General features: G+C 45.6%; 2 protein-coding genes across 7 annotated transcripts; both read left to right on the top strand.

Annotated features, from left to right (window-relative positions):
* Nucleotides 1–1,044: 1,044 nt before the first annotated feature.
* Nucleotides 1,045–3,463, top strand: LOC134018281 (protein LKAAEAR1-like). Of its 2 annotated transcripts, none has more exons than XM_062458165.1 (3): nt 1,045–1,715; nt 2,280–2,369; nt 2,880–3,463. In XM_062458165.1, the coding sequence occupies exons 1-3, from the start codon at nt 1,536–1,538 to the stop codon at nt 2,934–2,936; spliced, it is 327 nt and encodes a 108-aa protein (XP_062314149.1). In that variant the 5' UTR covers nt 1,045–1,535; the 3' UTR covers nt 2,937–3,463. The 2 variants fall into 2 exon arrangements, with proteins under 2 accessions (XP_062314149.1, XP_062314148.1); XM_062458164.1 differs by having other exon boundaries at nt 1,057–1,715; nt 2,247–2,369.
* A 1,180-nt stretch (nt 3,464–4,643) lies between these two features.
* Nucleotides 4,644–21,532, top strand: rgs19 (regulator of G protein signaling 19). 5 transcript variants are annotated; one of them, XM_062459765.1, is made up of 6 exons: nt 4,653–4,809; nt 8,314–8,424; nt 17,575–17,714; nt 18,484–18,570; nt 18,885–19,119; nt 19,998–21,532. In XM_062459765.1, the coding sequence occupies exons 2-6, from the start codon at nt 8,410–8,412 to the stop codon at nt 20,184–20,186; spliced, it is 666 nt and encodes a 221-aa protein (XP_062315749.1). In that variant the 5' UTR covers nt 4,653–4,809; nt 8,314–8,409; the 3' UTR covers nt 20,187–21,532. The 5 variants fall into 5 exon arrangements, with proteins under 5 accessions (XP_062315746.1, XP_062315747.1, XP_062315749.1 ...); XM_062459766.1 differs by having other exon boundaries at nt 4,688–4,809; nt 8,317–8,424; XM_062459762.1 differs by lacking the exon at nt 8,314–8,424 and having other exon boundaries at nt 4,644–4,809.
* The last annotated feature ends 751 nt before the right edge of the window (nt 21,533–22,283 follow it).

Below are 22,283 nucleotides of genomic sequence, written 5' to 3'. Positions count from 1 at the left end.
CAACCTGGGACACACACACGCAGCATCTGCAATAACGTGAGCCGATTTGTTAGTTTTACTTCGTTGTTTCTTCATTGCACCCCGAATTCACAAATACTTTTGATTAAAATCCATCTGAGTCTTAGCCATTAACTGGAGTGACAGGTAAAACATCGATTACAATTTTCTTTTAGCAGCAAGTAGTCAGATGCAGTGGCAGGAAAATGTCATTACTAAGTCAGACGACCGACCCAGATGATGAGATCGATCAGCTCTCATTCCTCCGTACTTATCAATACCTCCCTACAGCTCAGCTCAGTCCCACAACCTGTACCGAGCAGACAAATAATCATTTTATTCTGAACTGTGGTTCTAGATGAAGTCGGGCTGTGTTGGGTAATACGTAACTGAACATAACAGTTTCTCTGATGTGTTGCACACTGTGGCGCTGGTTAAAGAGAAAGAAAATCAAGAGGTAAATAAATAGATTGACATAAAATATAAAACGGATCAATTATACAGGTTATAGAAAGTATATTATAGAACAAGAGTAGACTAAATTACCTGGTAGACTGAGTGTGTATGCTATCGGATATTCTGAATGCCAGTTTGACATTTTATTTTTTTAGTTTATCACATTTGTGCAAAGACAAAGGAAACCAATATGTCTGAACTGGTAAGAAAATGACCTCATGCAAAGAAACTCAAAGAGAGATTGAAAGAGAGTCGGCCTTGTGATAAGCAAAGGACACTTCTTCAGATGAATATTCTGGTAATTCATGATCTGATACACAATCTAGACACATCGTTATCTCCCTCTAATGGTTTTTAAAAACATCAATGTTTTGATGTTTGTCAAGTCTGTTGCTTCCGTTATCTTAGATAAGCAAACCTAGCAGTCAAACTGTTAATGAGATCTGAGCTCAAAATGATGTCATGGTGACCAGGCCAAAAATACACTATGACACACACTGGTTATTCTTCTTTAAGTGCATACATTCCAGGACACATGAATACATGGCCATACTTATTCATCACTTTGAGTCGAAACAAAACTGAGTCAACGTCAAAATAAAGGATAATATTTAGTCTGCCAGTGCGATTTGTGAGTGGGCTTAAATGTACGCTAATATCATAGTGTGTGTACTTGCAAACATCACTTCTAAATGCTTCTATGACAACGGCTTTTAACAACAAAGGCATTTGTAGAGTTTGCTGCCCACACTCAACACACGCTGAATCCAACCTCCTAAAAAATAAGGTAAAAAGACGAGCCGTTTTGTAGGCAGCGAGCAAGCGAACGCTGATTTACAGTAGACAGCTTTCTAATCTAGCAGGGAGTCGTAAAATTAGGGAAACAGCCTATACAAATCCTACGGTAGCTGGACTATTTTACTTGCTGTTTATGTAGGTTAAATGTGGGTTTGGCATGTTTGACTATTATCGTTTTAACTGCAATACGTTTTCACTGATTTTATGTTAATTGAAAACGAGCAAATATATTTCCTTCTCATTTGAACTTGAACTTTTAAAATGAGGTGCGCAGTTTTACGACGATGTCCCGGCAACGGATGTGGTCTCACCAATTAATGGATGTGCGGAAGAGGGCGCCGGTGCATCATTGCAGCAAGAAAGAAATGGAAAAGAACAGAGAGCAGGAACGACTAGGCCGCATAAATGCCGTTGAAGCCAGGGACCGCCTCCGTCAGATGAGACTGCAGTACAACCATTTGAGGGTAAACCAATAAACCAGTTGCGCTAGAAAATGGAAACATAACTTAGCTTACTCAGAGAAAGGCTTAAATATGGCCAGTTAAATCTTTATTTGTCTTTTATTCTGTCAGGATATCGAAAAAAGTTCAACCTGAATTATTGATTGTGTTTTTTTTTATATCAAATAATATCAATGTCAATTCCAATTCAATGGCATAGAATCTGCAGAAAACAATAAACAGTCCTCTGTAGTACAACATCAGGGATTGAAGCCTGGCAGGTCTGAACTGGGACTGAAAAACGGCCCGGGACTTTGAAACGCAGACCAGCCCACAATCGTGTATTATTATATATATATTTTACATTATGCCATGGCCATTTGACCGGCCGTTCGGGAAATCTCCCGACTCTCCCGACGGCCAGTCCGACCCTGAAGCCAAGTATAGCCTACCTGATGGACCGCATAAAAGCCCTGTGCATAACAATTCATTACAGTGGTTAGCACCATGCCGGGCTGCTATATTATTACGATGTCCCTGTGCCTGTACCCTCAGGCCCAGGAGATCGATCTAATTATTTCCTGCCAGGACAGTGCTATGGACGCCATCCGCCTGGAGCTGCTGCTGCGGCCTAAGGAAGAGAAGATCAACACTATTGACTGCCTGGACAAACTGCAGGTGAAGGTGGGGGGGGGAGTTCTGTCATGGCTCTCTCTCTATCCCCACACCCCCTCTCTCACTTTCACACACAGACACACAGATCAGACTGTAATTGAGTGTTGACAGCCAAGAAGCGGACAAACCTGTTCTATGTCTTGGCAAGGTGCTGATATCTGGAGATAAACATCTGGCTGCTTCATTCCTCATGGAGGAAATCCTTGAATGGGAACTGACATGGGCTACACACACACACACACACACAATACCTTACACAGAACGTTTAAGCAGCATCCGCGTGTTTAGATTGAGAGACTGAAAACAAATACTGCATGTGTGTGTATCTCTGTGTGTATTTTGAATCAGAAAACAACATGTGGGGTACTGTATGGCTAGGGTTACAACAGACTGAAACAGATGTTTAGGTCTTGACCATGGTCATAGACTTCTGAACGCTATCTGGAGAGTCACTTCCTGTATGGTATGATAAGTAGCTTAGTCATCTCTATAATATGTAATCTCTCTCCACAGAAACAGAGGATAAAAAAGCTTCTGGAGGATGAGATAGGAGTGACTGACTGGCAGTGACCTGCTGCATGGTTCCATGAAGTGTGTTCTTTTTTGTAGCTGTGACATTTCCACTTCCTCCACTCCAGTCCCTCCACTTTCTCGCTTTTATTTACAAATCTTCATGTACCCCATTACCTCATCCACTCCTCTCCTCTCCTCCTCCATTTCCACCTATTCTATGCCATTTCTCCATCCCTCCATTCCCTCTCCCCCAGTTTGGTTGCTGTGTAACAATTGCCCTTCATATGGGAGGGTGACTCACTGTTCCCAGAGAGGACGAAGGCCTGGCCAGGACAGCCTCAAACTCACTTAGCTCACATTAGCTCTAACAGCACTGGGATTAACTGTGTCAAACACGTAGATAAAACATTGTTCTCCGTCCGGAAGTCTAAAATAAAGTAGAGGATAGCACCAATCATCCATATTCCCCTGTATGACTTTGGTGAGAGGAGGCAATGGGTACGGATGTCTCTCTGAACCTGAATTCCTGAACCGTGCGTGTGTTTGTGTGTGAGTGTGCGTGTGTTTGTGTGTGTGTATATGTATGTATGTATGTATGTATGTATGTATGTATGTATGTATGTATGTATGTATGTATGTATGTATGTAGGTAGGTATGTATGTATGTGTGTGTGTGTGTGTGTATGTATGTGTGTGTGTGTGTGTGTGTATGTGTGTGTGTGTGTGTGTGTGTATGTGTGTGTGTGTGTCTACTAGTTCTTTATGTAAAGTGATGTGAGGTTGAGTGTTGGAATTAGGGCTCTGTTCTGCTGCAGAGGAGAGCTTGACTGACATCTAGTGGCAACAGCAGATTGACATCAAACAGACACAAAAAGAAATGTATACATATTTGCTTTACCATTTGAAAAACTCCAGTTAATTGAAATATGATGTATGATACATGATGTTTTATTTCCGCAAATGATATGTGCAGGACTAACTTTTGGTCTCTTTTTCAAAATTATTTTTCAAACGTGTTTTTTTCCTAAACTAGTTTATAACTTTATTGGCGATATGAAAAAGCAGATGAGGTGTGCGTGAAGCAGCTGTGACTGGTGGTTTCCTGATCCACCACAGTGGCTCCAGTTTCTCCGTCAAGCTATTGTTGGTCTCTGGCGCCTACTGCTGGACAAACAAGCCGATGTCTGAAAGAGATGCGAATAACTGTCTTCTGCAATGAGCCTCGTCTTTGATGTTTTGATCGATAACTGGAATCGGTTGTTCTTCAAAAGTTCAGGTGAAAGATTTAGTTTTTATATCAGACTGTAAACCTTGTGGTCCGCGTGTTCTCGCAGGATGTAGCACGAGTTCTGAAACTGCCTCAGTATAAGCCTTCTGGGACACTCTCATCTCTTTCATGCACAGAGCCGATGTCCCATTATATGACAGGACGTACTATTGAGGTTATTACATTTTGAGAAGGAAACAAAGTTTCCCGAAGTCAGTGACCTATTACCATAGATGGGTGACCTCGTTGTTAAATGAGCTTCAAGAAGCGTTCCAAACTAACTTCCATTGTAACTAACTTGCAACCGTCAGCAGATGATGGTAATCTCCCCCTATTGTTGAAGTAGCCTATATCAGGCCTTTGTAGACATACAGCATTGTTTTACTGCCATTAGAAAAGTTATTTAGCTCTAACAGGACTTTAATACCAAATGGCAACCGAGGAAGTCGTCCCTGTACCGCCTGCACGGAGCGGTCTACAGTAGATTAACGCATGCGCCCTTCAGCCTCCGTTCGCCTTGGTAAGGGTGTCGATCCCAGGAGCTGGAACGCTGGAGCGAATAAATACTGTATTCTTCAACAGAAAAATACTACATAAAACAAACGGATGTGCCTCCGAAAGCGAAACGGATACCGTCCTCCAGATCGTTCTAATGCAAAAATCGTAAGTATGGTAATCGTATGGGTATGCCAAGTGAAAAAAGGTTCAGTTGGCCAGTCAATGGTGGGCTTTTCCCGTTTTGCAAAGGTCCGTGATTCCTCAAGAATGGATAGAGTCGGAAGAAAAACCTCCGTGTCCCCAAAAACCGTAAAACAACCGACAAAACAGCGGTCGTTTTGCCTGACAACACTTGTCATCATTGGTGAGAGGATCAAGCTGTTCAGCGGATAGACTGGCGATTGTCTTGGATACAATAACCACTATTATCATTCGTAAAAACTGAGGAGGGACTCCGGCTTGCTTATTCCGTCTCGGTGATTCATTTCTAATAGTGGGAACGGTCTATGGACGGTGGACTATTATTTGCAATATGGAGATGTCGTCCGTTTTCTTTTTGATACGATTATAGAGCTCTCACCAGCACGGATATGATTTATTTGACATCCTTGTAAGTAGCGCAAACATGTTGGCTTGCCGACTGTAAAATGGAAAGGTGGGCGATTCATGTTCTTAACTTAAATGTACCAGACTAGCCTACAACGAAACAACTCGGGACAGAAGAAAATCTATAGGTTACAAAAACAATGTTGCAGGATAATTTCCAGATGGTTTAACACTCGGTTTAGGTCCTTTGTGACATCCACCGGAGATATCCTTATGTCTGGACCCATGCACACTTAGTACTTACAAAGCAGAGTGCTTTTGTGCTTCTGTAAAACATATAGGGGTAAGGGATAGGGCATTCGGCTACCCAGTAATCACAATATAAAACACTAAATGAAACCTAAACGATTATTACATTCAGAGCCTTGTTTGCAGGAGGGCTATATATATTTTTATACTCAAGCAAAGAGCTTTAAGGAAGTGGAGGGAATCTGGAATTAATTTGCTTGTATAAAGTTTGTTTTTATTTGTCAAGAAGTGTGTGGGCTATTTTGAGATTATCTAACTTGCCTGTGGGTCGTCTAAGCTTGATCTTTACCTTGTTCTTGTTTTTTCATCAGAACAGTCTCAGTTTTACCTACGGTAAAAGGATGTTCTCTGCCCCCTCAATCTTCTCGATTTTGTGTAGTAAAGCGCGTTCGTGACTCATGCGCGAGATGTTCGGGTGAATGAATTCCGTGCGCGCGGGGCCGGGGAAGTCGCGTGCCCGTTGAGCGGAGGAAGATGAGGGGGCGGGGCCCCTTGGTGTCGCGTGGCGGCGTAGCGCTCTGAACTAGACCGCGCGTGTCAATTCACTGGGTGCGCGCTTGGGGGAAACGAATAGTTGAAAATAGTAACGACTGCCACATCTCACTTTAACGAAAAAACATTACAGGAAAACCACAACAAAATGAAAAAAAAACAAAAAAACATTTGGAATAGTAGCTACATTTGTTGTTAGAAGCAAGTACAAGTCTGGCTACAGCCAAAGTATTCAAAAATAAAATGAGCAACCTCCTATTCTATTAGGCTACCCCATACCCAAACCTCTACATCTTGCCCTCCCTACCACCCTCCACCTTCCTCTCTCATCCTCTTTCATCCCCCGGGGGCCACGCAGGGAACCAGACTCTTCCAACAGAAGAAAAAGAGGAGAATAGCCACAGAGGACATGAGATCAGAGCTGAGACTAGGCACTCTTTCTCTCATGTCCTTCTATTATTGCTTATCTCTCGCACACAGAGTTGTGAGAAGGTAGCGTTTTAACGACTCTCCTTTGGTGTAATTGTAGATGTTAAATGAATGTGTTTTCATGTGAAAGGTTATGGAGGATAACGATGCAGTCCCTCTCATTGAACCTTTCTAACGTTAAATACTTTTTGTTGCCCCTCGGACCAAATGGAACACCTCTTGGTCTAGTGGTTGACTCACAGGCTTGGCGAGCAGGCATTGAACCTTCTCAGTCTTACCAAACCACTTCCCCTTCACATGCTGCTTATGTAGGCCATGCTAGTGACAGAAGCCTACTAGAGAGCAGTACCCCCATGGTCTGAAAGAGTCTGCAGGAAGGAGAGAGAGAGAGATGGATAGCGAGTGTGTAAGGGGGGATGGGAGAGAGCGAGAGAGAGCACACAGCCTCCTCCAGAGGAAGTATGACTCACTCATGCCACTCTGGTCTGCTGTCGGCACGGCATCGCTCCCTCTTCCGCGCCCTCTTCCTCCCTCCCTCTCTCTTTCCCTCTCCCTCCTTCTCTCCCTCCCTCATTCCTCATTCTCTCTCTATCTCTCTTTTAACAACTTTTTCACAAGATGTAATAATCCCTCTTATATCTTGCACAATCTTTCTGTCAAACAGACCTGGGGAGAACGAGGGATGGAGCAAAGCCAAAGCAGACAGGAGACATCTAGCCTATAGTGATATAACACTTACACTGCTTACTTTTTTTTCAAAGTCTAGCTTCTGTGTTCTTCTTCCACTGGCAGTTTTGCACCCACTTCCTCTTCTCTCTTTCTTCATTTCGTCTGTCACTCATTTCCCCTTTTTGGGTGCACGGCTCCCTCCCTTTGTGTCTCTCTTGTCGTTGTCTCTTAAAGGGGAAGAAGGGCCTGTGGTCTGCCCTATGGTCTGGCCTTAAAGTCATACTCATACAGGCCTAGTTCTTGTAAGGGTCATTTTACAGTATTTGTAGGTATCCAAAGTTACTGTTTAAAAATGGTTTAATTTACTGCTTAATCACATCTGAAGTGATGTGTATTTTATGTTTGTTGTCAAATTTGGTAGGTGTGGTGTTTTCTACAGCCAAACGGCATTGGAGAAAGTGGTAATTTGTTGGTTTGGATATTTTGTGGTATTTTTCTTCATTCTCGTCTACGTGGTAAATACATGTAAGAACTCGTCAACCTATCCCTAGGAAGCTTGGGAGTTTAGCTTAAAGTCTTAAGATCCCAACATGCCATCTGATCAGATAGGTCTTCAAGCAACCACACCTTAGATTCAGTTAGCTGGTTCCGGATTAGGCTTACTACATGTGTTCCATTTTGGGACAGTTTGTGTGTGTCTATGGGTTCTGTTAGTTTGCTCCGTGTTGAGGTCTATAGAATTGTTGGATCATGTCTTGGCTGGCTGGTGGCATTGTAGTGTTGATGTTTATAGGTATGAGGGTTCAGCTTGAATGTTCCTACCTCAACCCTTTATGAATGTTTGCCCATCCAACCCTCCTTCAATCCCCCCCTCACCACTGCATGACTGCACCCCTTTTCATCCCTGCCTCACCATCCCTCTTTTCCTCTCATCCTCCCTCTACCCCCCCTCCCCACCCCCCCTCCAGATGGAGTCTACATGGGCCCTTTCCGAGCACTAGAGAAACAGTTGTGCCCCAACCAGAATGTAGTTCAGAGACTGAAGCAATGGAAAAAAAGCAAATGATGTTCTTTGGGTTACCGAGTGATACAACTAGAGCTAACTCAGTTTCTTACGTACACCTCTCTCCCTTTCTGTATGTTGTGTTTCTATCTCTCTTTTTGTGGATGTGTGTGTGTGTGTGCGTGTGCCTGCGTATGTGTGTTTTCTTGGTTTGTATGAAGGAGAGGTCCACGGCCAAAGGGGGGATGACATGCATGTTACCAGGCTGTTAACATCGTTGAGGATTATAAAACTAATAGGCTGCGAGCTGTCAAGCCATGATGGACATACTGGTAACTCTTTCTATATATATCTATACATCTGTATATACGTATGTGTTGTGTTTTTGTTCCCTGGTGTGTTGTTTTCTTTTGTTGTTGTCGTTCCAATAGTGGTGATGTTGTTGTATGTTATTGTTCTGGTTGTTGATGTTGTTGTGCCTGTCACATTGTTTGCTTACATCCTGACCTGAGAGGGATGAAGCCAGTCAGCCTACCAGTCAGTCAGTCAGTCAGCCTACCAGTCAGTCAGTCAGTCAGCCTACCAGTCAGTCAGTCAGTCAGTCAGCCTACCAGTCAGTCAGTCAGTCAGCCTACCAGTCAGTCAGTCAGCCTACCAGTCAGTCAGTCAGTCAGCCTACCAGTTAGTCAGTCAGTTAATCAGTCAGCCCCAGCCTGGAACATGGTATACAAGACTGGTATACAATACTGTCATGTGCATGTTCCACTCCTTTACCTATTCTTTTCTCTGGCCTCACTTTTTCATCTCTCTCTCTCTTCCTCTCAGTCTTCCCCTCTGCAATCTTCTCTCCCATCATCCCTCTCCACCTCTCTTCATCCCTGCCCTCTCACTCACCCCACTCCTCTCTTATCCACATCTTCACTTCCCTGCCCTCCCCTTACACCTCTCTCTCTTCTCTCTTTCTCTATTTTATCTGAATGTTCTTCCTCTGTGCTATCATATTAACGGTGAAATAAGCCAATCAAAATTTACCTTCGGATACACTCTCCCTCCTCATTGCACACATTCAGAACCAAAGCTCCTTAGACTGAAAACCTTTCAGAGAGGACTAAGAGCCTCAAATAAATAAAGCTTGAATAAAAAAAGAATAGATGTAGAATAGAATAGAATGAAAAGAGACAGAGAGGGGAAACAGAGGGAGATAGAGAAATGTACAATTGAATTAAGAAAGAAGATAACTAATAAAGTGTGCGTGTGTGTGTGTTTGTGCGAGAGAGAGAGAGAGAGAGAGAGAGAGAGAGAGAGAGAGAGAGAGAGAGAGAGAGAGAGAGAGAGAGAGAGAGAGAGAGAGAGAGGAAAAGAGTGGGAGCTGCTTTGGTTGTCACATGATGCATGGCCACTTGGTGCTGGCATCTGGTTAAGATTAGAGCTGGGAGAGTCAGTGACAAACAGGATGTCACACACACAAACATAAACACGCATACACACAGAGTACCTTAAAACAAAATTAACCCTAAACTTGACAAATTAAAAAACATTTGCATAACATAGACTAGGACTTCTTTCACTCGATCATGCCCCTGTGGAACCAACAGTAACGAGCCAAGGATTTTAAAATGTCCTCTTCACCTCCATTCTTCTCCATCCATTGTTTTCTTATCACGCTATACCTTTTCTCATTTTCATGTTCTCCATCCATCTCTTTTGTAATTCTAATCTTGTGCCAATTCATGATGCTTGACATCACTTTTTATTTTCTGTCTAAATAGTAGATTTGAGTGTGTGTGCATGTATGTCAGGGCTGTTTTGAGGTATTGAGGTGACTGAATGACGACTGTCTCTGTCCTCCCACACATTTACATTTAGTCATTTAAGTACAGGGACATTCCCCAGGAGGCAAGTAGGGTGAAGCGCCTTGCCCAAGGACACAACGTCATTTTGCACGGCCAGGAATCAAACCGGCAACATTCTGATTAATAGCCCGATTGCCTAACCGCTGAGCTATCTGACCCCATCCCACCCACAGCCTGCAGCCCATGAGCAAGTTGCTGCATGCACCCCTACACACACACAGTCACACACACAATATCTCTTTTTTCTCTTCTCTCTTCTTCTTTTCTCTTCACTTCTTCACTTTTCCTCTTCTCGTCTCCTCTGTGTATTTGAAATTCCTCCAAGCTCCACTGTCAAGCTCAATAGCTCTGTAGCTCCATAGTCCTAAATTACATTTCAATTATTTGCACATGTCAGCCCTATATTTAGCTCCTGTCAACTTGTCCCTGTCACATTCATTTGAGTGTCCTCTCGTTCACAGTCTTACTCTCTCACTTTATATCTTTCTTTCATCCCGTCTCTCTCAGGAGTTCTCCTTCACTTTTCTGCCCCCACTGAGAGTGGTTTTGAGTCTTTATTCAGTCAGCTTATTTATTCTCACTGAGTGTGAACTGAAGGTACCAGACTAGAGTAGAAACCGACCAGATAATACGGTAAAGAATATTTAGTGCTCTCAAGAAAAGAGACTCTCTGGTAGTTTATATTGGCCCGGTAACCAGACCTCCAGGATCTATCATGCCATCTCTCCTATCTTACCCACCAGCTTTCAGTTTCAATGCACTTTTTTGTGCATTGGCCAGCTCTGATAAATGTTATTAACAGCTGGCAGTGCTGAGTGAACCGTAGTCTGTGATTACATAAGGCCTCATACAGTTCTCTAGTGTCATAGTTTTAGAACCCTCAGAACCCGGAGGCGACTCAGCTAGGAGGAACAGGGAGAGGACCGTTACAATCCTGGAGGCAATGGGGAGTGGTCAGAAGGGTCATGAGTTTTATTTATTTATTGTTGGACAGTAATAATATATCTAATAACGAATGCAATCATTCACATGCCAAGACGCAGAACTAGGCCCTGAATTCTTGGAAAGAGTGAATTGGTAACTTTTATGGTGAATTATATGAGTGAGACTCATATAACAAACCCACCCATGGATAACCCTTCCTCTCCACACAGTACCTCCACCCTCTGCTCAGGCACATAATCACAAACACATGCACTAACACAGTCATAATGATTGTGAAATATTTATTGTAATGAACAGTAGTAAAACCTCTGTAGGGGTTGCAGTTACAGACATAGGGACAGTTACAATATGGTGTGATGTTACAGTATGGCGTGGTGTAACAGACAGGGACAGTTACAGTATGGTGTGATGTTACTCCTGGTTCACATTTTGCATAGTTTTATGGACCTGTTTGCAGTAGGGGTGGGCGTGCTCCACAACGTTTTTGTAATCAAATTGATAGGCTACTGTGCAGAAGTTGTGAAACATCTGTGTTCTGATTGGTCATCCATACGGAAAGGTTACGCACAGTCCGTAAAAAAGACACAATACATTAGGGTTATTATTGTGTTACTCATCACACTGGTTTGTCTGGAGACAGTATTTAATAAGAAACAGGAAGAGGGGGAGCTAAAGGAGGAGGGAAGAGGGAGAGAGGATGCTGACTCATGAAGTTTCACATAACCCCATGTCACAACATCAGAACAGTTTCAACACTTCCTTTAGTCTCTCTTTCTCCTCCACCTCTCTCTCTCTCTCTCTCTCTCACTATCTCTGTGTCTCTCTCTTTCTCTCTATACCTTCACATCATTGAATTTATGTCCGTCTGTCTTCTCTCCGCCCTCCCTCTCTCCTTCCCTATCTTTCTCTCCTTCCTGTCATTGGGTCGCTCATGATGGTGTGTGACTTCTCTCTGATGATTGGGAATATTGCTTCATTGGTTGATGGAGGGATTGGTGAAAGCTAAGAAGAAGAAAAAGAAGAGAAGGGACAAGGAGCTGAGGACTGAGGAGGGGGTTCATTGATCTGTGCTTGTCTCTGCCTGCTTGTGTCCAACGGTGAGATTGCTGGCTCGTTCTTTATTTCAAGTGTGCGTATGACCATGGTCATAGGCGAGGCATTTAAGACTGGTATGACCTTATAAGGAGATGAGGCAAATGCACGTTGGAGCAAACAGTCCTCCAGCATTGCATTCTATTAAAGAACCTAGAATCTCTTGGCATGTAGGGCCGTTTGGGTGTATTTATGGGGTAATGTGTGTGTTTGTCTGCCTATGCTTGTGTGTGTGTGTGTTGTGTGTTTATGTGTGTGAGGCCAGAGGCAGCTTCACTGAGAGTTGTTTGAACAGCCTGACAGGAGTCTGCTGGTAGAGACATTTCCTATCCTGCCCAAGCAGGTATTCAGATCACAGGAAGATAGTATATGGGTGTGTGTGTGTCCACGTGTGCAGCATGTACACTATGGGCCCGATCTTGCACCCAGCGCAATTGACTTTGTCAACGACGCAAGTATCATTCCTAGTTTGCACTCGACGCAAAGCTGACTTTTCCCTCCACAGACGCACGTCGAAATGACCTTGCGCTCCCGTGGGCGGTTCAGCGAAAAAGGAGGCGTGTTCCGGCGCAAAAGTTCCCTGGTGCTATTTTGCAGTTTCCGAAAAACAATTCCGCCACTGACCAGGAAAAACTTGGTCTAAAGTCAATGGCGCATTATTCAGATGCCATTTTAAGGGCGCAAGCTTGGTCCGTGCACACTGCTGGCGAGTCCAGGGTCTTCTTTCTGCGAAGCTACGTTACATTGTTTTGATTTATGGCGTGTTACATTTCTTCAATGATTATAAAAAGATTTTCATGAGAAATCTCTATGTATGTAAACATGATTTGTAACAATTGTGCCAATTTTCTCCCACGCCTGTTTAACCGAAGCTAATTTGGGTGGGTTTCTTCCATCTCCATCAGAATCAGAATTCGGTTTATTCGCCATGTAGCCTATGTTACACAAACACGGAATTTACTGTGGCAGGAAGTTGCAAACAATAAACATATACGGGTCTTAAATTAAGTAAAAAAGTACAATAGTTAAACTAATTCCTAGAACCAAACAATTTAAAAAATAAAATATAGGGTAGACTATATAAAAATAATAATAATAATTTGAATGAGCAGCATGAGCGGGCAATTTAGTGCAATGAGAAAACTGCTCTTCCTTTCCCATACAATGTCACTTGTCTATCTGTTACGGCCCTGACTAGAACGTCGGTCTCCTTGGCTGTGAACTTCTCCTGGCGTGCGCCTGGCAAATCCGCCATCCGCCATGGAACAAGCGCTGCTCTTAAAGGGAATGTGAGATGACGCTCTGATTGGTTTATTGCACGTTACGCCCAAACCACACCCATTAGTAATGTAGCTACTTCGGACCTACCCATTTTAGATTTGCGCCAGGCGCAAAGTCATTTATCCCGCCGGCAAAATAGCAACCGAGCCGGAGTCCCGCCCACAAAGTTACTTGCGCTTTGCGGTTTGGTACTTGCGTTTCAGATCGTCAAAATAGGGGGGTATATGTTCTTAATAATTGGAGCTATTTGGTTATTTGGCCTCTCACCTCCACACATAGGCTCCAGCTCCGGTATGTTTGAGGTCTGGTAGAGGAGAACTGCCACTGGAGCTGTGTGGCTGGTGCCAGCTTGGTGAAGGTAGCTGGGACAAAAGGCAAGGACTGGGCCCAGAGTCTTTCCCCTGCAGCTGGAGGGCATGGGGCTTGGCTGGCAGGCTGTCCTCAAAACATACCCGTTCTACCCAGTAACCCTCACCCCTTAGCTGCGTGAGGGTTACTGGGTAGGTGGATAGCTATGGGGAGGCCCACAGACTATGGCAAGGGTGGTTGTGTGTGTGTTGGTTTATGTAGGGTGTGGAATGCAGTGTTTTGGTTGCTGATGTGATTTGCCTGGTAGGCCGGGTACAGTTGCTGGACCCGTCAGCTGTCACTTGATCCCCCACACATGACATCTCCATCACGGCAGCTCGGTGTCCATCCTGGGATGCAGTGGGATGAGTCGGGCCCTGTGTCCCACTGTCTCTGGCCTGTCTGCTGTCCCAGACGGCTGCTCTCTCTTGTATTTAAGGCTGGCTAATGATCCAGTTCCCCCAGGGCAGAGCAAGAGAGCAGCGTAGGCCTGAGCTGAGCCATGGCCAGCCTAGCTGCTACTTTCCACCACCGATCTGAAAGTGAGATTAGACTGGAATAATCTCTGGGATTAATACTCCAATGAATGCTTAATTGCTTAAATCCCTGTGGAAACAGCCAGTGTGGTAGCTGGCTCCAGACACTGAGCCGCTGGGCTGGACAAGGATAGCTGTGTGCATGTGTTTGTGTGTGTGTGTGTGTGGTAACAAGACTAGCTATAGGTCAGAACTGCTGTGGCTAGTGTACTGCCGAGTCAGCCAGTCAGTGACATGAGTGTGTATGTTTATGTATAGATGTGTGTATGTAGACATGCTCCAGCCATCTTGGCTCTGTCAGGTTTCTTAACCCCCTAACCTTCTTTATTAATTGTCGTGTAACTGGAGCTGTGCTGTACTTCCCTCCCTGCCGCTCCCTGTTCCCACACTGAGGGGCCAGTTGGATCACGAGCGGGGCGTGGGTTGCCAGACTTGGATCATAACCCCCTACCCTGGCTAACAGGATTGAAAGGGTGGGTAATGGGATTAGAACAGATCAGCCGTCCTGGGTTTACATTAAGAGACTAAGGAGACCTGATACTGGCCTGGCTTGACCAGGACCTAAATCCCTACTCTCCCTCTCTCACACACTCTCTCTTACTTACTAAACTTGTGGCACGCACAGTATGTAAACGGAACTGATTTGCGCTGCACTAAAAATATGTCCCTCCTCCCGCCTAAGAAAACAGATCCATCCAAACGGGGTTCAAGTTACAGCGTGTTATGAGTGTGTATTAAGGGGTTTACAGATCTGCCTTCAACGCTTCTCGGCTTCATTCATTTCATACCAAGTCATAACACAGTGGTATGCCGTGTCAGTATTCTCACTGGTCCTAAACATGGTGCTGAAAGAGGAAGTCAGCCAGCAGAACTCCTTCCTGCTGGCTCTGTTTGCTCTGGGTGAGGGGAGGGGTGGGGCGGAGGTCACACACTCTTGCGCCTTCTCACACAAACACACATGCGCACAGACACATGCGGTGCCATTGTGTAAGCAGAGGGCCAGCCTGTAGAGGGATTCACGTGTGTGTACGGTCTGCCATTAGAGGACGGTTCATCCTCACGCCATGCTATGGCGCAGGGAACAGTTCTAACACACTCGTGTGTGTGTGTGTGTGTGTGTGTGTGTGTGTGTGTGTGTGTGTGTGTGTGTGTGTGTGTGTGTGTGTGGAAACCTGATCTCATAGGTGTGTTGGAGCATGTTTAAAATGTGAGTGAGTGAGTGAGTGAGTGCCATTCAACGTGTCTCCCTCAGACAAGTCAGGATCTTTAGGTGCTTTTTTTTCTTCCCCGCGTCGCCGAAGAGAGTGTGTGTCTGTGTGCATAGCGGGCGTCCTCAAAGAACGCAGAGAGAAAACTGCTGCTACTGCGTACACCGGGGGAGAAATGTGACACCACCTACACAATGAAGATGGGACGGGCCTCTTCACTACTCCTCCGGTGTTTGCTGCTGGTGTTTGGTGTGTGCGCGTGCGTGTGTGTGTGCCGGTGTGTGTGTGTCGGACAGCTAGCTCTCTCTCTCTGAGATAAGACCCCCCCCCTCCCTAGGCTAGGGAAAGACTGACTGGTGTCTACCTGTCATGCTGACACACAAACACAGGCAGGTTTTGTACAACTGACTTCCATAGCTGAAAATATACAGAGAAGGGAAAAAAAGAAAGCAGTAAAGAAAGAAAGGAGGTAAAGAAAAGAGTGCAGCCAATTTACCAGCTGCTATAAATAGACCTGGCTGGGGTGGCAAGCATGGGGGAAGTGTTATCTAACGCTGTGTGTGAGAAAGAGAGAGAGAAATAGTGTGTGTGTGTGCATGTGTGTGAGAAAAGGGGGGTATGTAGAGAGAAAGAGATGTGTGTGTGTCTGAGAGAGAGAGGATCTGCTTGAAAAAGGAGGAGATTACAGGGGAGGCAACCCAGGTTAACCCTCTGGTCTCTCAGAACAGCTGTGGGGGGGGGGGGGGGCAGAGAGAGATAGAGGGAGAGAGAGAGATGGAGTGGGGGCTCTGGTCGACTAAAAAAAGAGAGGGGAGACAAACAGGTTGATGATGTGTAGAGAGGGGAGCCCTGGTGGACACATACAGGAGGTCGATGTTTGCTTCTACCGGTACACTATTCTGTTCTGCTGTGCTCTTAATGCTCTGCTTTACTTTGCGTCACTTTATTTTACCCTTCTGTATTCTGCTCTATTCTACTCTATTCATTCTCTTCTCTACTTTTGAAAACAAACAAGCCTTTTGTTTTAACAGTGGTGTGTCCCCTCCGACCCCCCAGCCCCCCACACACTGTTCTCATCTCTCTCACTTCCCTCTCCTTTTTTCTGCCTTCTCTCTTCCTTTAACCTTTTTTTCTGTCTCTCTTTCCTCCTCTTTTCTCCAACCCCTTCTCTCCCACCCTCTATAAATATTTCCACAACCCCCAATTCCTACTCTCTATCCCACTCTTTTTTCACCCAACATTGTATCGGTCAGTTTGTTGTCATGCCAACTCAGATGCGGAATTTTTGGGACAGCGCTCCTCTATTTTAGACAGCTGGGCCAGATGTTATTGGATAAGAATTATTATGGACCGAGCAATTTGGCAAATTGAAAATAACCACAGTGATTCAAGTGGTTTGAAGTGATGGTATTATTTCATGGGCTGAACAGAGGAAATAGATCTGTAAGCTGGTATATACTGTGTCATAGTGCCTATGTGAACTTAATGTGCTTGTTTTTGCATTTTTTTGGTTAACCTTGTGCATTGTATCTCTCTCTATATATACAGTATATTCTGTGTATACTGTATATATATATATCTATATATATATAGAAAAAGAAAATATCTGTACACATACAGTATATTACTGTGTGTGTATCTAGAGCACAATCACATGACGCATCACATTGGTTCACCTTTCTCCATATCCCTTCTCTCTCTTTCACTTCCTCAGTCTATCTATTCAATCTCTGTTCCTTCCTCCCTCTTTCCCTCCCTCCTCCCATTCCCTCCTCTCCCCCTCTCGTACATCGCCCCACTTTTCTACAGCCTTTGTAATGGTGGTTTACTGTTTGATAATGAAGACTGGGGGCACAAAACATATTATTCCTCTCTCATTCTCTCTCTCTCACACACACACACAGCTGAGGGTCAGGAGATGACAGTGGAGCTGTGTTTGCTGTCAAAGGTAGGCCAAGCGAAGGGGGTTTAACCCGGGTCACGAAGCGCTGGGCTTATGAACATGACTCGCGCCTCTGCACCCTGTGACAGGGGTGTACGTTACCTCTGTTCCATTTCGGAGGCACAGAGAAAAAGAAGAGAGTGTGTGTGTCTGTGAGAGAGACAGAGTTATCAGAGACAAAGAGACCGATAGAGGAGAAGGAACAGACTCGCTGATCTGACCACTCACCTTATCATTGACCTGTTTACGTGTGTGTGTGTATGTGTGTGTGTCTCAGTACACAGGCCCTGTCCCGACAGAGCGAGAGTCTCCGATGGGTCGGAGCGACCAGTCTCCCAGTCGGGCCCAGCCAGGCAGGACTACTCAGAGACCTAATGCATGCTGCTTCTGCTGGTGCTGCTGCTGTAGCTGCTCATGGTACGTTCCACACAACCCCCACTCCAACACCGCACATGGTATGCCCCAGTCTCACACTCAGGCCCTGTCCAAAACCAACCCCTTGCAACCCCTTTCCCCTGACACAAGCACCAAAGCACAAAATGCCATGAAATAGCACATCTACGTGTGCTACTTTGCTAACAACACCGATAGACATATAGTGGAAGCAATAGCAGTGATTAAAACTGCTGTGTGTCTCATGTGTGCCCTGAGGTTAACTAGAGGCCCTGTTCACAGAGCTGAGCTCCCTCGCTTCTTATTTCCCTCCATCCCCCCTCCCCCTTCTCTCTCTCTGTCTTTCTCTCTCCCCCCTCCCTTCTGTGGCTAGGCAGAAACCTAGGCAGGGTCATGTAACACTCCTGTGGTTGACTCTGCCATTGAGGTGTGTCATTAAGTGTGGTAACACAGCAGTAGCACCTCCGCCTGTTATCTTTATAAACAGTATACACCCTGGCTCGCACCTGGAGAGCCCCCAGCACCATGTGCACCTGCAGGTAGTTACACCACATGTAGCAGTATCTAGAGGCGGTGAGACGGAGGCTGTGGCAGAGATCGAGGCAGAGACAGAGTGACAGAGACGGTGACAAAGAGTGACAGAGAGAAACAGAGGCAGTGGCAAAGAGAGACCGAGGCAGAATCAGTGAGAGAGAGACAGTGATCATGACAGACAGAAAAAGAGAGAGAGAGAGATAAGACAAAAAGAGTAGCCGGTGCCGTAATTTCTCAAAGCTGTTTCACCACCTTGCAGTCTCACTGTTAGGAATGAAGAGGAGAGACGCAGGAGGAGGAAGTCTCAAGAGACCAGGATGGAGACCATACCAAACTGTGAAGCTTGGTGAGCATCAACTGTCGTCTACTCCACTCAGCTCTAGTGCACTGTACTGCACTCTCCATAAATCGTGGGGGGGGGGGGGGTCAGATGGCTGAGCGGTTAGGGAATCGGGCTGTTAATCAGAAGGTTGCCGGTTCGATTTCCGGACGTGCAAAAATGATGTTGTGTCCTTGGGCAAGGCACTTCACCTTACTTGCCTCGGGGGGGAATGTCCCTGTACTTACTGTAAGTCGCTCTGGATAAGAGCGTCTGCTAAATGTAATGTAATGTTAATGTAAATCCCATGTACAGCCTCAGTAATCCCCCTCCCCCCCCAGTACCAAACCCACGATGGAGGAGATCCGCATGTGGGCCCAGTCGTTTGACAAGCTGATGAAGAACCCGGCAGGGAGGAATGTGTTCCGGGAGTTCCTGAGGACAGAGTACAGCGAGGAGAACATGCTCTTCTGGCTGTCCTGTGAAGACCTCAAACAGGAGATCAGCAAGAGCAGCATCGAGGAGAAGGCTCGGATCATCTACGAGGACTACGTCTCCATACTGTCCCCTAAAGAGGTAGGGTGTTCTTCACGCGTGTCATCCAGTAGGACTACATCTCCCTACTGGTCCCTCTGAGACACCACTGTAGGAAGATGGAGAAGGATATTTAAACATTAAACTTTAACACTGTGATTTGCCTCTGCCAAGAAAAAACTTGACATGTAAGAAAAAAAACCTCCTTCACTTTCCATCTCTCTTTCTCTCTCCTTCCTCAAAAGCATACTGAGTCCCCTCTGCTCATGAAGTATTGAGTACTGTATGTTGTGTGAGGCCCAGGGGGTGAGGGGAGGCAGGCTGCTGTATTTAGAGTGAGTGCTGGGGGCTGTAAGTGTCGGTTCTCATCTGCAGTGTGTGTCCAAGCTGGAGAGGTCAACAAGCCACACTGCTGCTGCTGCTTCTACGCACACACACACACACACACACACACAGGTTGGCCACAGGAAACTATAAATCGCTGGCCGCCAGCAGGTCTATTAATAGTAAGTGGTGAGTGCTGCTAAGACGTCTGTGTGTGTGTGAGAGAGAAAGAGATGACCAGGAAGGAGGACTGGACTTTCTGTCATCCCTCTCCGTGTGTGTGTGTGTGTGTGTGTGTGTGTGTGTGTGTGTGTGTGTGTGTGTGTGTGGGTGTGTGTGTGTGTGTGTGTGTGTGTGTGTGTGTGTGTGTGTGTGTGTGCGCAAACATGTGCAGCTGTGTCTGTCTGAGGTCTAGTCATTGTGGCAACATGCTTAAAGTGGAGCAATGGGTAATCCCTGTCCTTCCTTCACCCTTCCCCCCTTCTCTCACCCCCCTCCCAACCCCTCTCCTCCCTCTCTTCCACCCCCCTTGTCTCCCTTCCTTCCTTCCTCCAACTCCTCTCCTTCATCCCTCCCCCCTCTCCCTTCCGCTCCAGGTGAGTCTGGACTCGCGGGTGAGGGAGGTGATCAACAAGAAGATGGCCGACCCCACGCCCCACACCTTTGAGGACGCACAGCTGCAGATCTACACGCTGATGCACAGAGACTCGTACCCCCGCTTCCTCAACTCCAACATATACAGAAATCTGGTCCAGGGCAGCTCACGCACCTCCTCCGAGTCCTAGGCACACTCACTTCCTCCTTCATTCCTCCTCGCTTTCAATCACTCCCTCCTCACACAGACCCCGTTTGTCAATCAGTCCCTCGCTCCTTCACGTACTACCTCTTTCCTCCCGACAATCCTTCTCTCGTCTCTCCTCTCTCACCAAACTGTCTATCCCCTCCTCATACACAAGACCACCTCTCCCCATCTCTCCTTCGCCCTCACTCTTCTTGCACACTGCTCTTCCCTTCTCGGTCTCCTCACACTCCCTCTCCTTCTCACTCCTTGCATTCCCTCTCTCCTTCTCTCCTCACACTCCCTCGCTTCTTCTCACACTCCCTCGGTCTTTCTCACACTTCCTCTCTCCTTCCCTCGTTTACCGTCTCTTCTAACCGTCTCAAAGGCTCTCTCCTTCACCTCTCCTTTTCTATCGACATGATTTGTCTTTTTTAGGTCCCTCTATCCCAGCCATACTCTGCCATTATCCAACACACAACCACTAGAAGGAGAAACGACTCCCCCCTTTTTGGGATTCCGACCATTAACACCATTGGATCTTGTCATGTTTTAGCCACTCCCTCCTCAAGGAGTCCGGGCCATAGATGGATTATCTGGACCCAGACGTGTACACACACATTTTCTCTCTCCCTCTCTTTCAAACACACACATAAATACGTTAAACTGGAAGACACAGGGTTGACTATGGAAAATACCTATTTGTTCTCTTGTCTGTGCTGGACCAACCCAACCTGCGTGTTGACCACCTCTCCACAGCACCAACTACTGATTTACAAAACATCTATTTTTTAGATTCTATATGTATATATACATCTATGTTGATATATTTTCCTCTGATGGACATATTTGAAGATTATTATAAATATCCAGACAAACTCTGCAATAAGACACTGGAGTGTACGTTTCTACAGGTTCACCCTGACCCCCCACCCATCCACCAGGGATGACCTGGGCTCTGCTGCTTCTGTGAACTCTCAACTTTGACCTCTCCACTGTCTCCCTGGCTTGCTGGGATTGGCTGTCTCAGGCACTGGGCTGAGCTGTGGTTGGTTGATCTGGGAGGGGGCTATAGAGATAACCCAGGTGCAAAAATGTTAAATGGATAAAAAATACAGAAAAAAGAGAATAAGGACAAAAACATAGAGGCTGATGAGTTTTAAACAACTGCTTGAATGGCAGAGGGGAGGATGACATGGTGTTTGTAGTTGTAAAGAGGAGAAAAAAAAGATGCCTAGGTCTTAATCAGACTTGTCATTCAAATGCATTTAACTTAGTATTATTGTTATTTATTTTATATTTTGTTAAACTGTGATTTTATTGTACATATATAAAGACTCATCCAAAAGAGAACTGAGATGAATGTCTTATGTGAGCACGACAGAGCTGGCACAAGCACATCCAACGCTGATTATCTTCCAGGTGTGTGATTCAGATCAGTCGCTTTCCACCGTCATATTGTAGTGGGTAAACACAAAGTGCACTCCAACTGTGCAAGTCTGTTCCTGTCTGCGAGACTTTGTTGCTATGTCGCCTCCTGCAGGTCAATCCACGTCCTCAAGCCTCAGGTCACAGGTACATGACACACATACCTGCTTTCTACAGAGCCACAAGGGCGTCATGGACCAATCAGGACATGAATACCACCCAGCAGCTGGTTCTTCATTGGCCAGTCACTGAATGTATGAGGTATTTTCAGAGTGAGTAGTATTATTCGTGTGTCATGCCTGTATGTTCAGTTCCCTAATGATTAATAGTTGTAGAATTACCCTCATTTGAACCACTGACCCATCTTGGTCCTAAATGGTCACAGAGCGTTTATATATACTCACTGTAACACTTAGTTTTGAGGAACGCCTACAGTTCATTTGATTGACAGGAACACAAGCAACTAACGTTGAACAGCAGTCCTCTCTCCTTCAGCTTCACCTATTCTCTCTTACGTGTGTGTGTAAACATTTCTCCAACTCTCCAATCAGACAGTAATTAAGAGTGTGTAAGTGCAGTGCATGCCTGTGGGCCACAGGGATCTTACAGGTCTCTATCTCTTCACATGTACTGTATGGAAACACACTCCTGTTGCCAAAACAAACACAGACCGCTC

Source organism: Osmerus eperlanus, chromosome 4 (genome assembly GCF_963692335.1).
Source record: "Osmerus eperlanus chromosome 4, fOsmEpe2.1, whole genome shotgun sequence".
In the NCBI taxonomy this organism is placed as follows: domain Eukaryota; kingdom Metazoa; phylum Chordata; class Actinopteri; order Osmeriformes; family Osmeridae; genus Osmerus; species Osmerus eperlanus.
Note: the sequence above shows the minus strand (reverse complement) of the source record. Positions and strands in the feature narration are given on the sequence as shown.

Bases quoted from the DNA above. Each gene is read 5' to 3' on its own strand.
- LOC134018281 (XM_062458164.1), top strand. From the start codon at position 1,536: ATGTCCCGGCAACGGATGTGGTCTCACCAATTAATGGATGTGCGGAAG. The intron at 1,716-2,246 runs GTAAACCAATAA...CTGTACCCTCAG, and splicing joins TGCAGTACAACCATTTGAGG to GCCCAGGAGATCGATCTAAT. The intron at 2,370-2,879 runs GTGAAGGTGGGG...CTCTCTCCACAG, and splicing joins ACTGCCTGGACAAACTGCAG to AAACAGAGGATAAAAAAGCT.
- rgs19 (XM_062459762.1), top strand. From the start codon at position 4,753: ATGTGCCTCCGAAAGCGAAACGGATACCGTCCTCCAGATCGTTCTAAT. The intron at 4,810-17,574 runs GTAAGTATGGTA...TGTGTGTCTCAG, and splicing joins ATCGTTCTAATGCAAAAATC to TACACAGGCCCTGTCCCGAC. The intron at 17,715-18,483 runs GTACGTTCCACA...ACCACCTTGCAG, and splicing joins TGCTGCTGTAGCTGCTCATG to TCTCACTGTTAGGAATGAAG.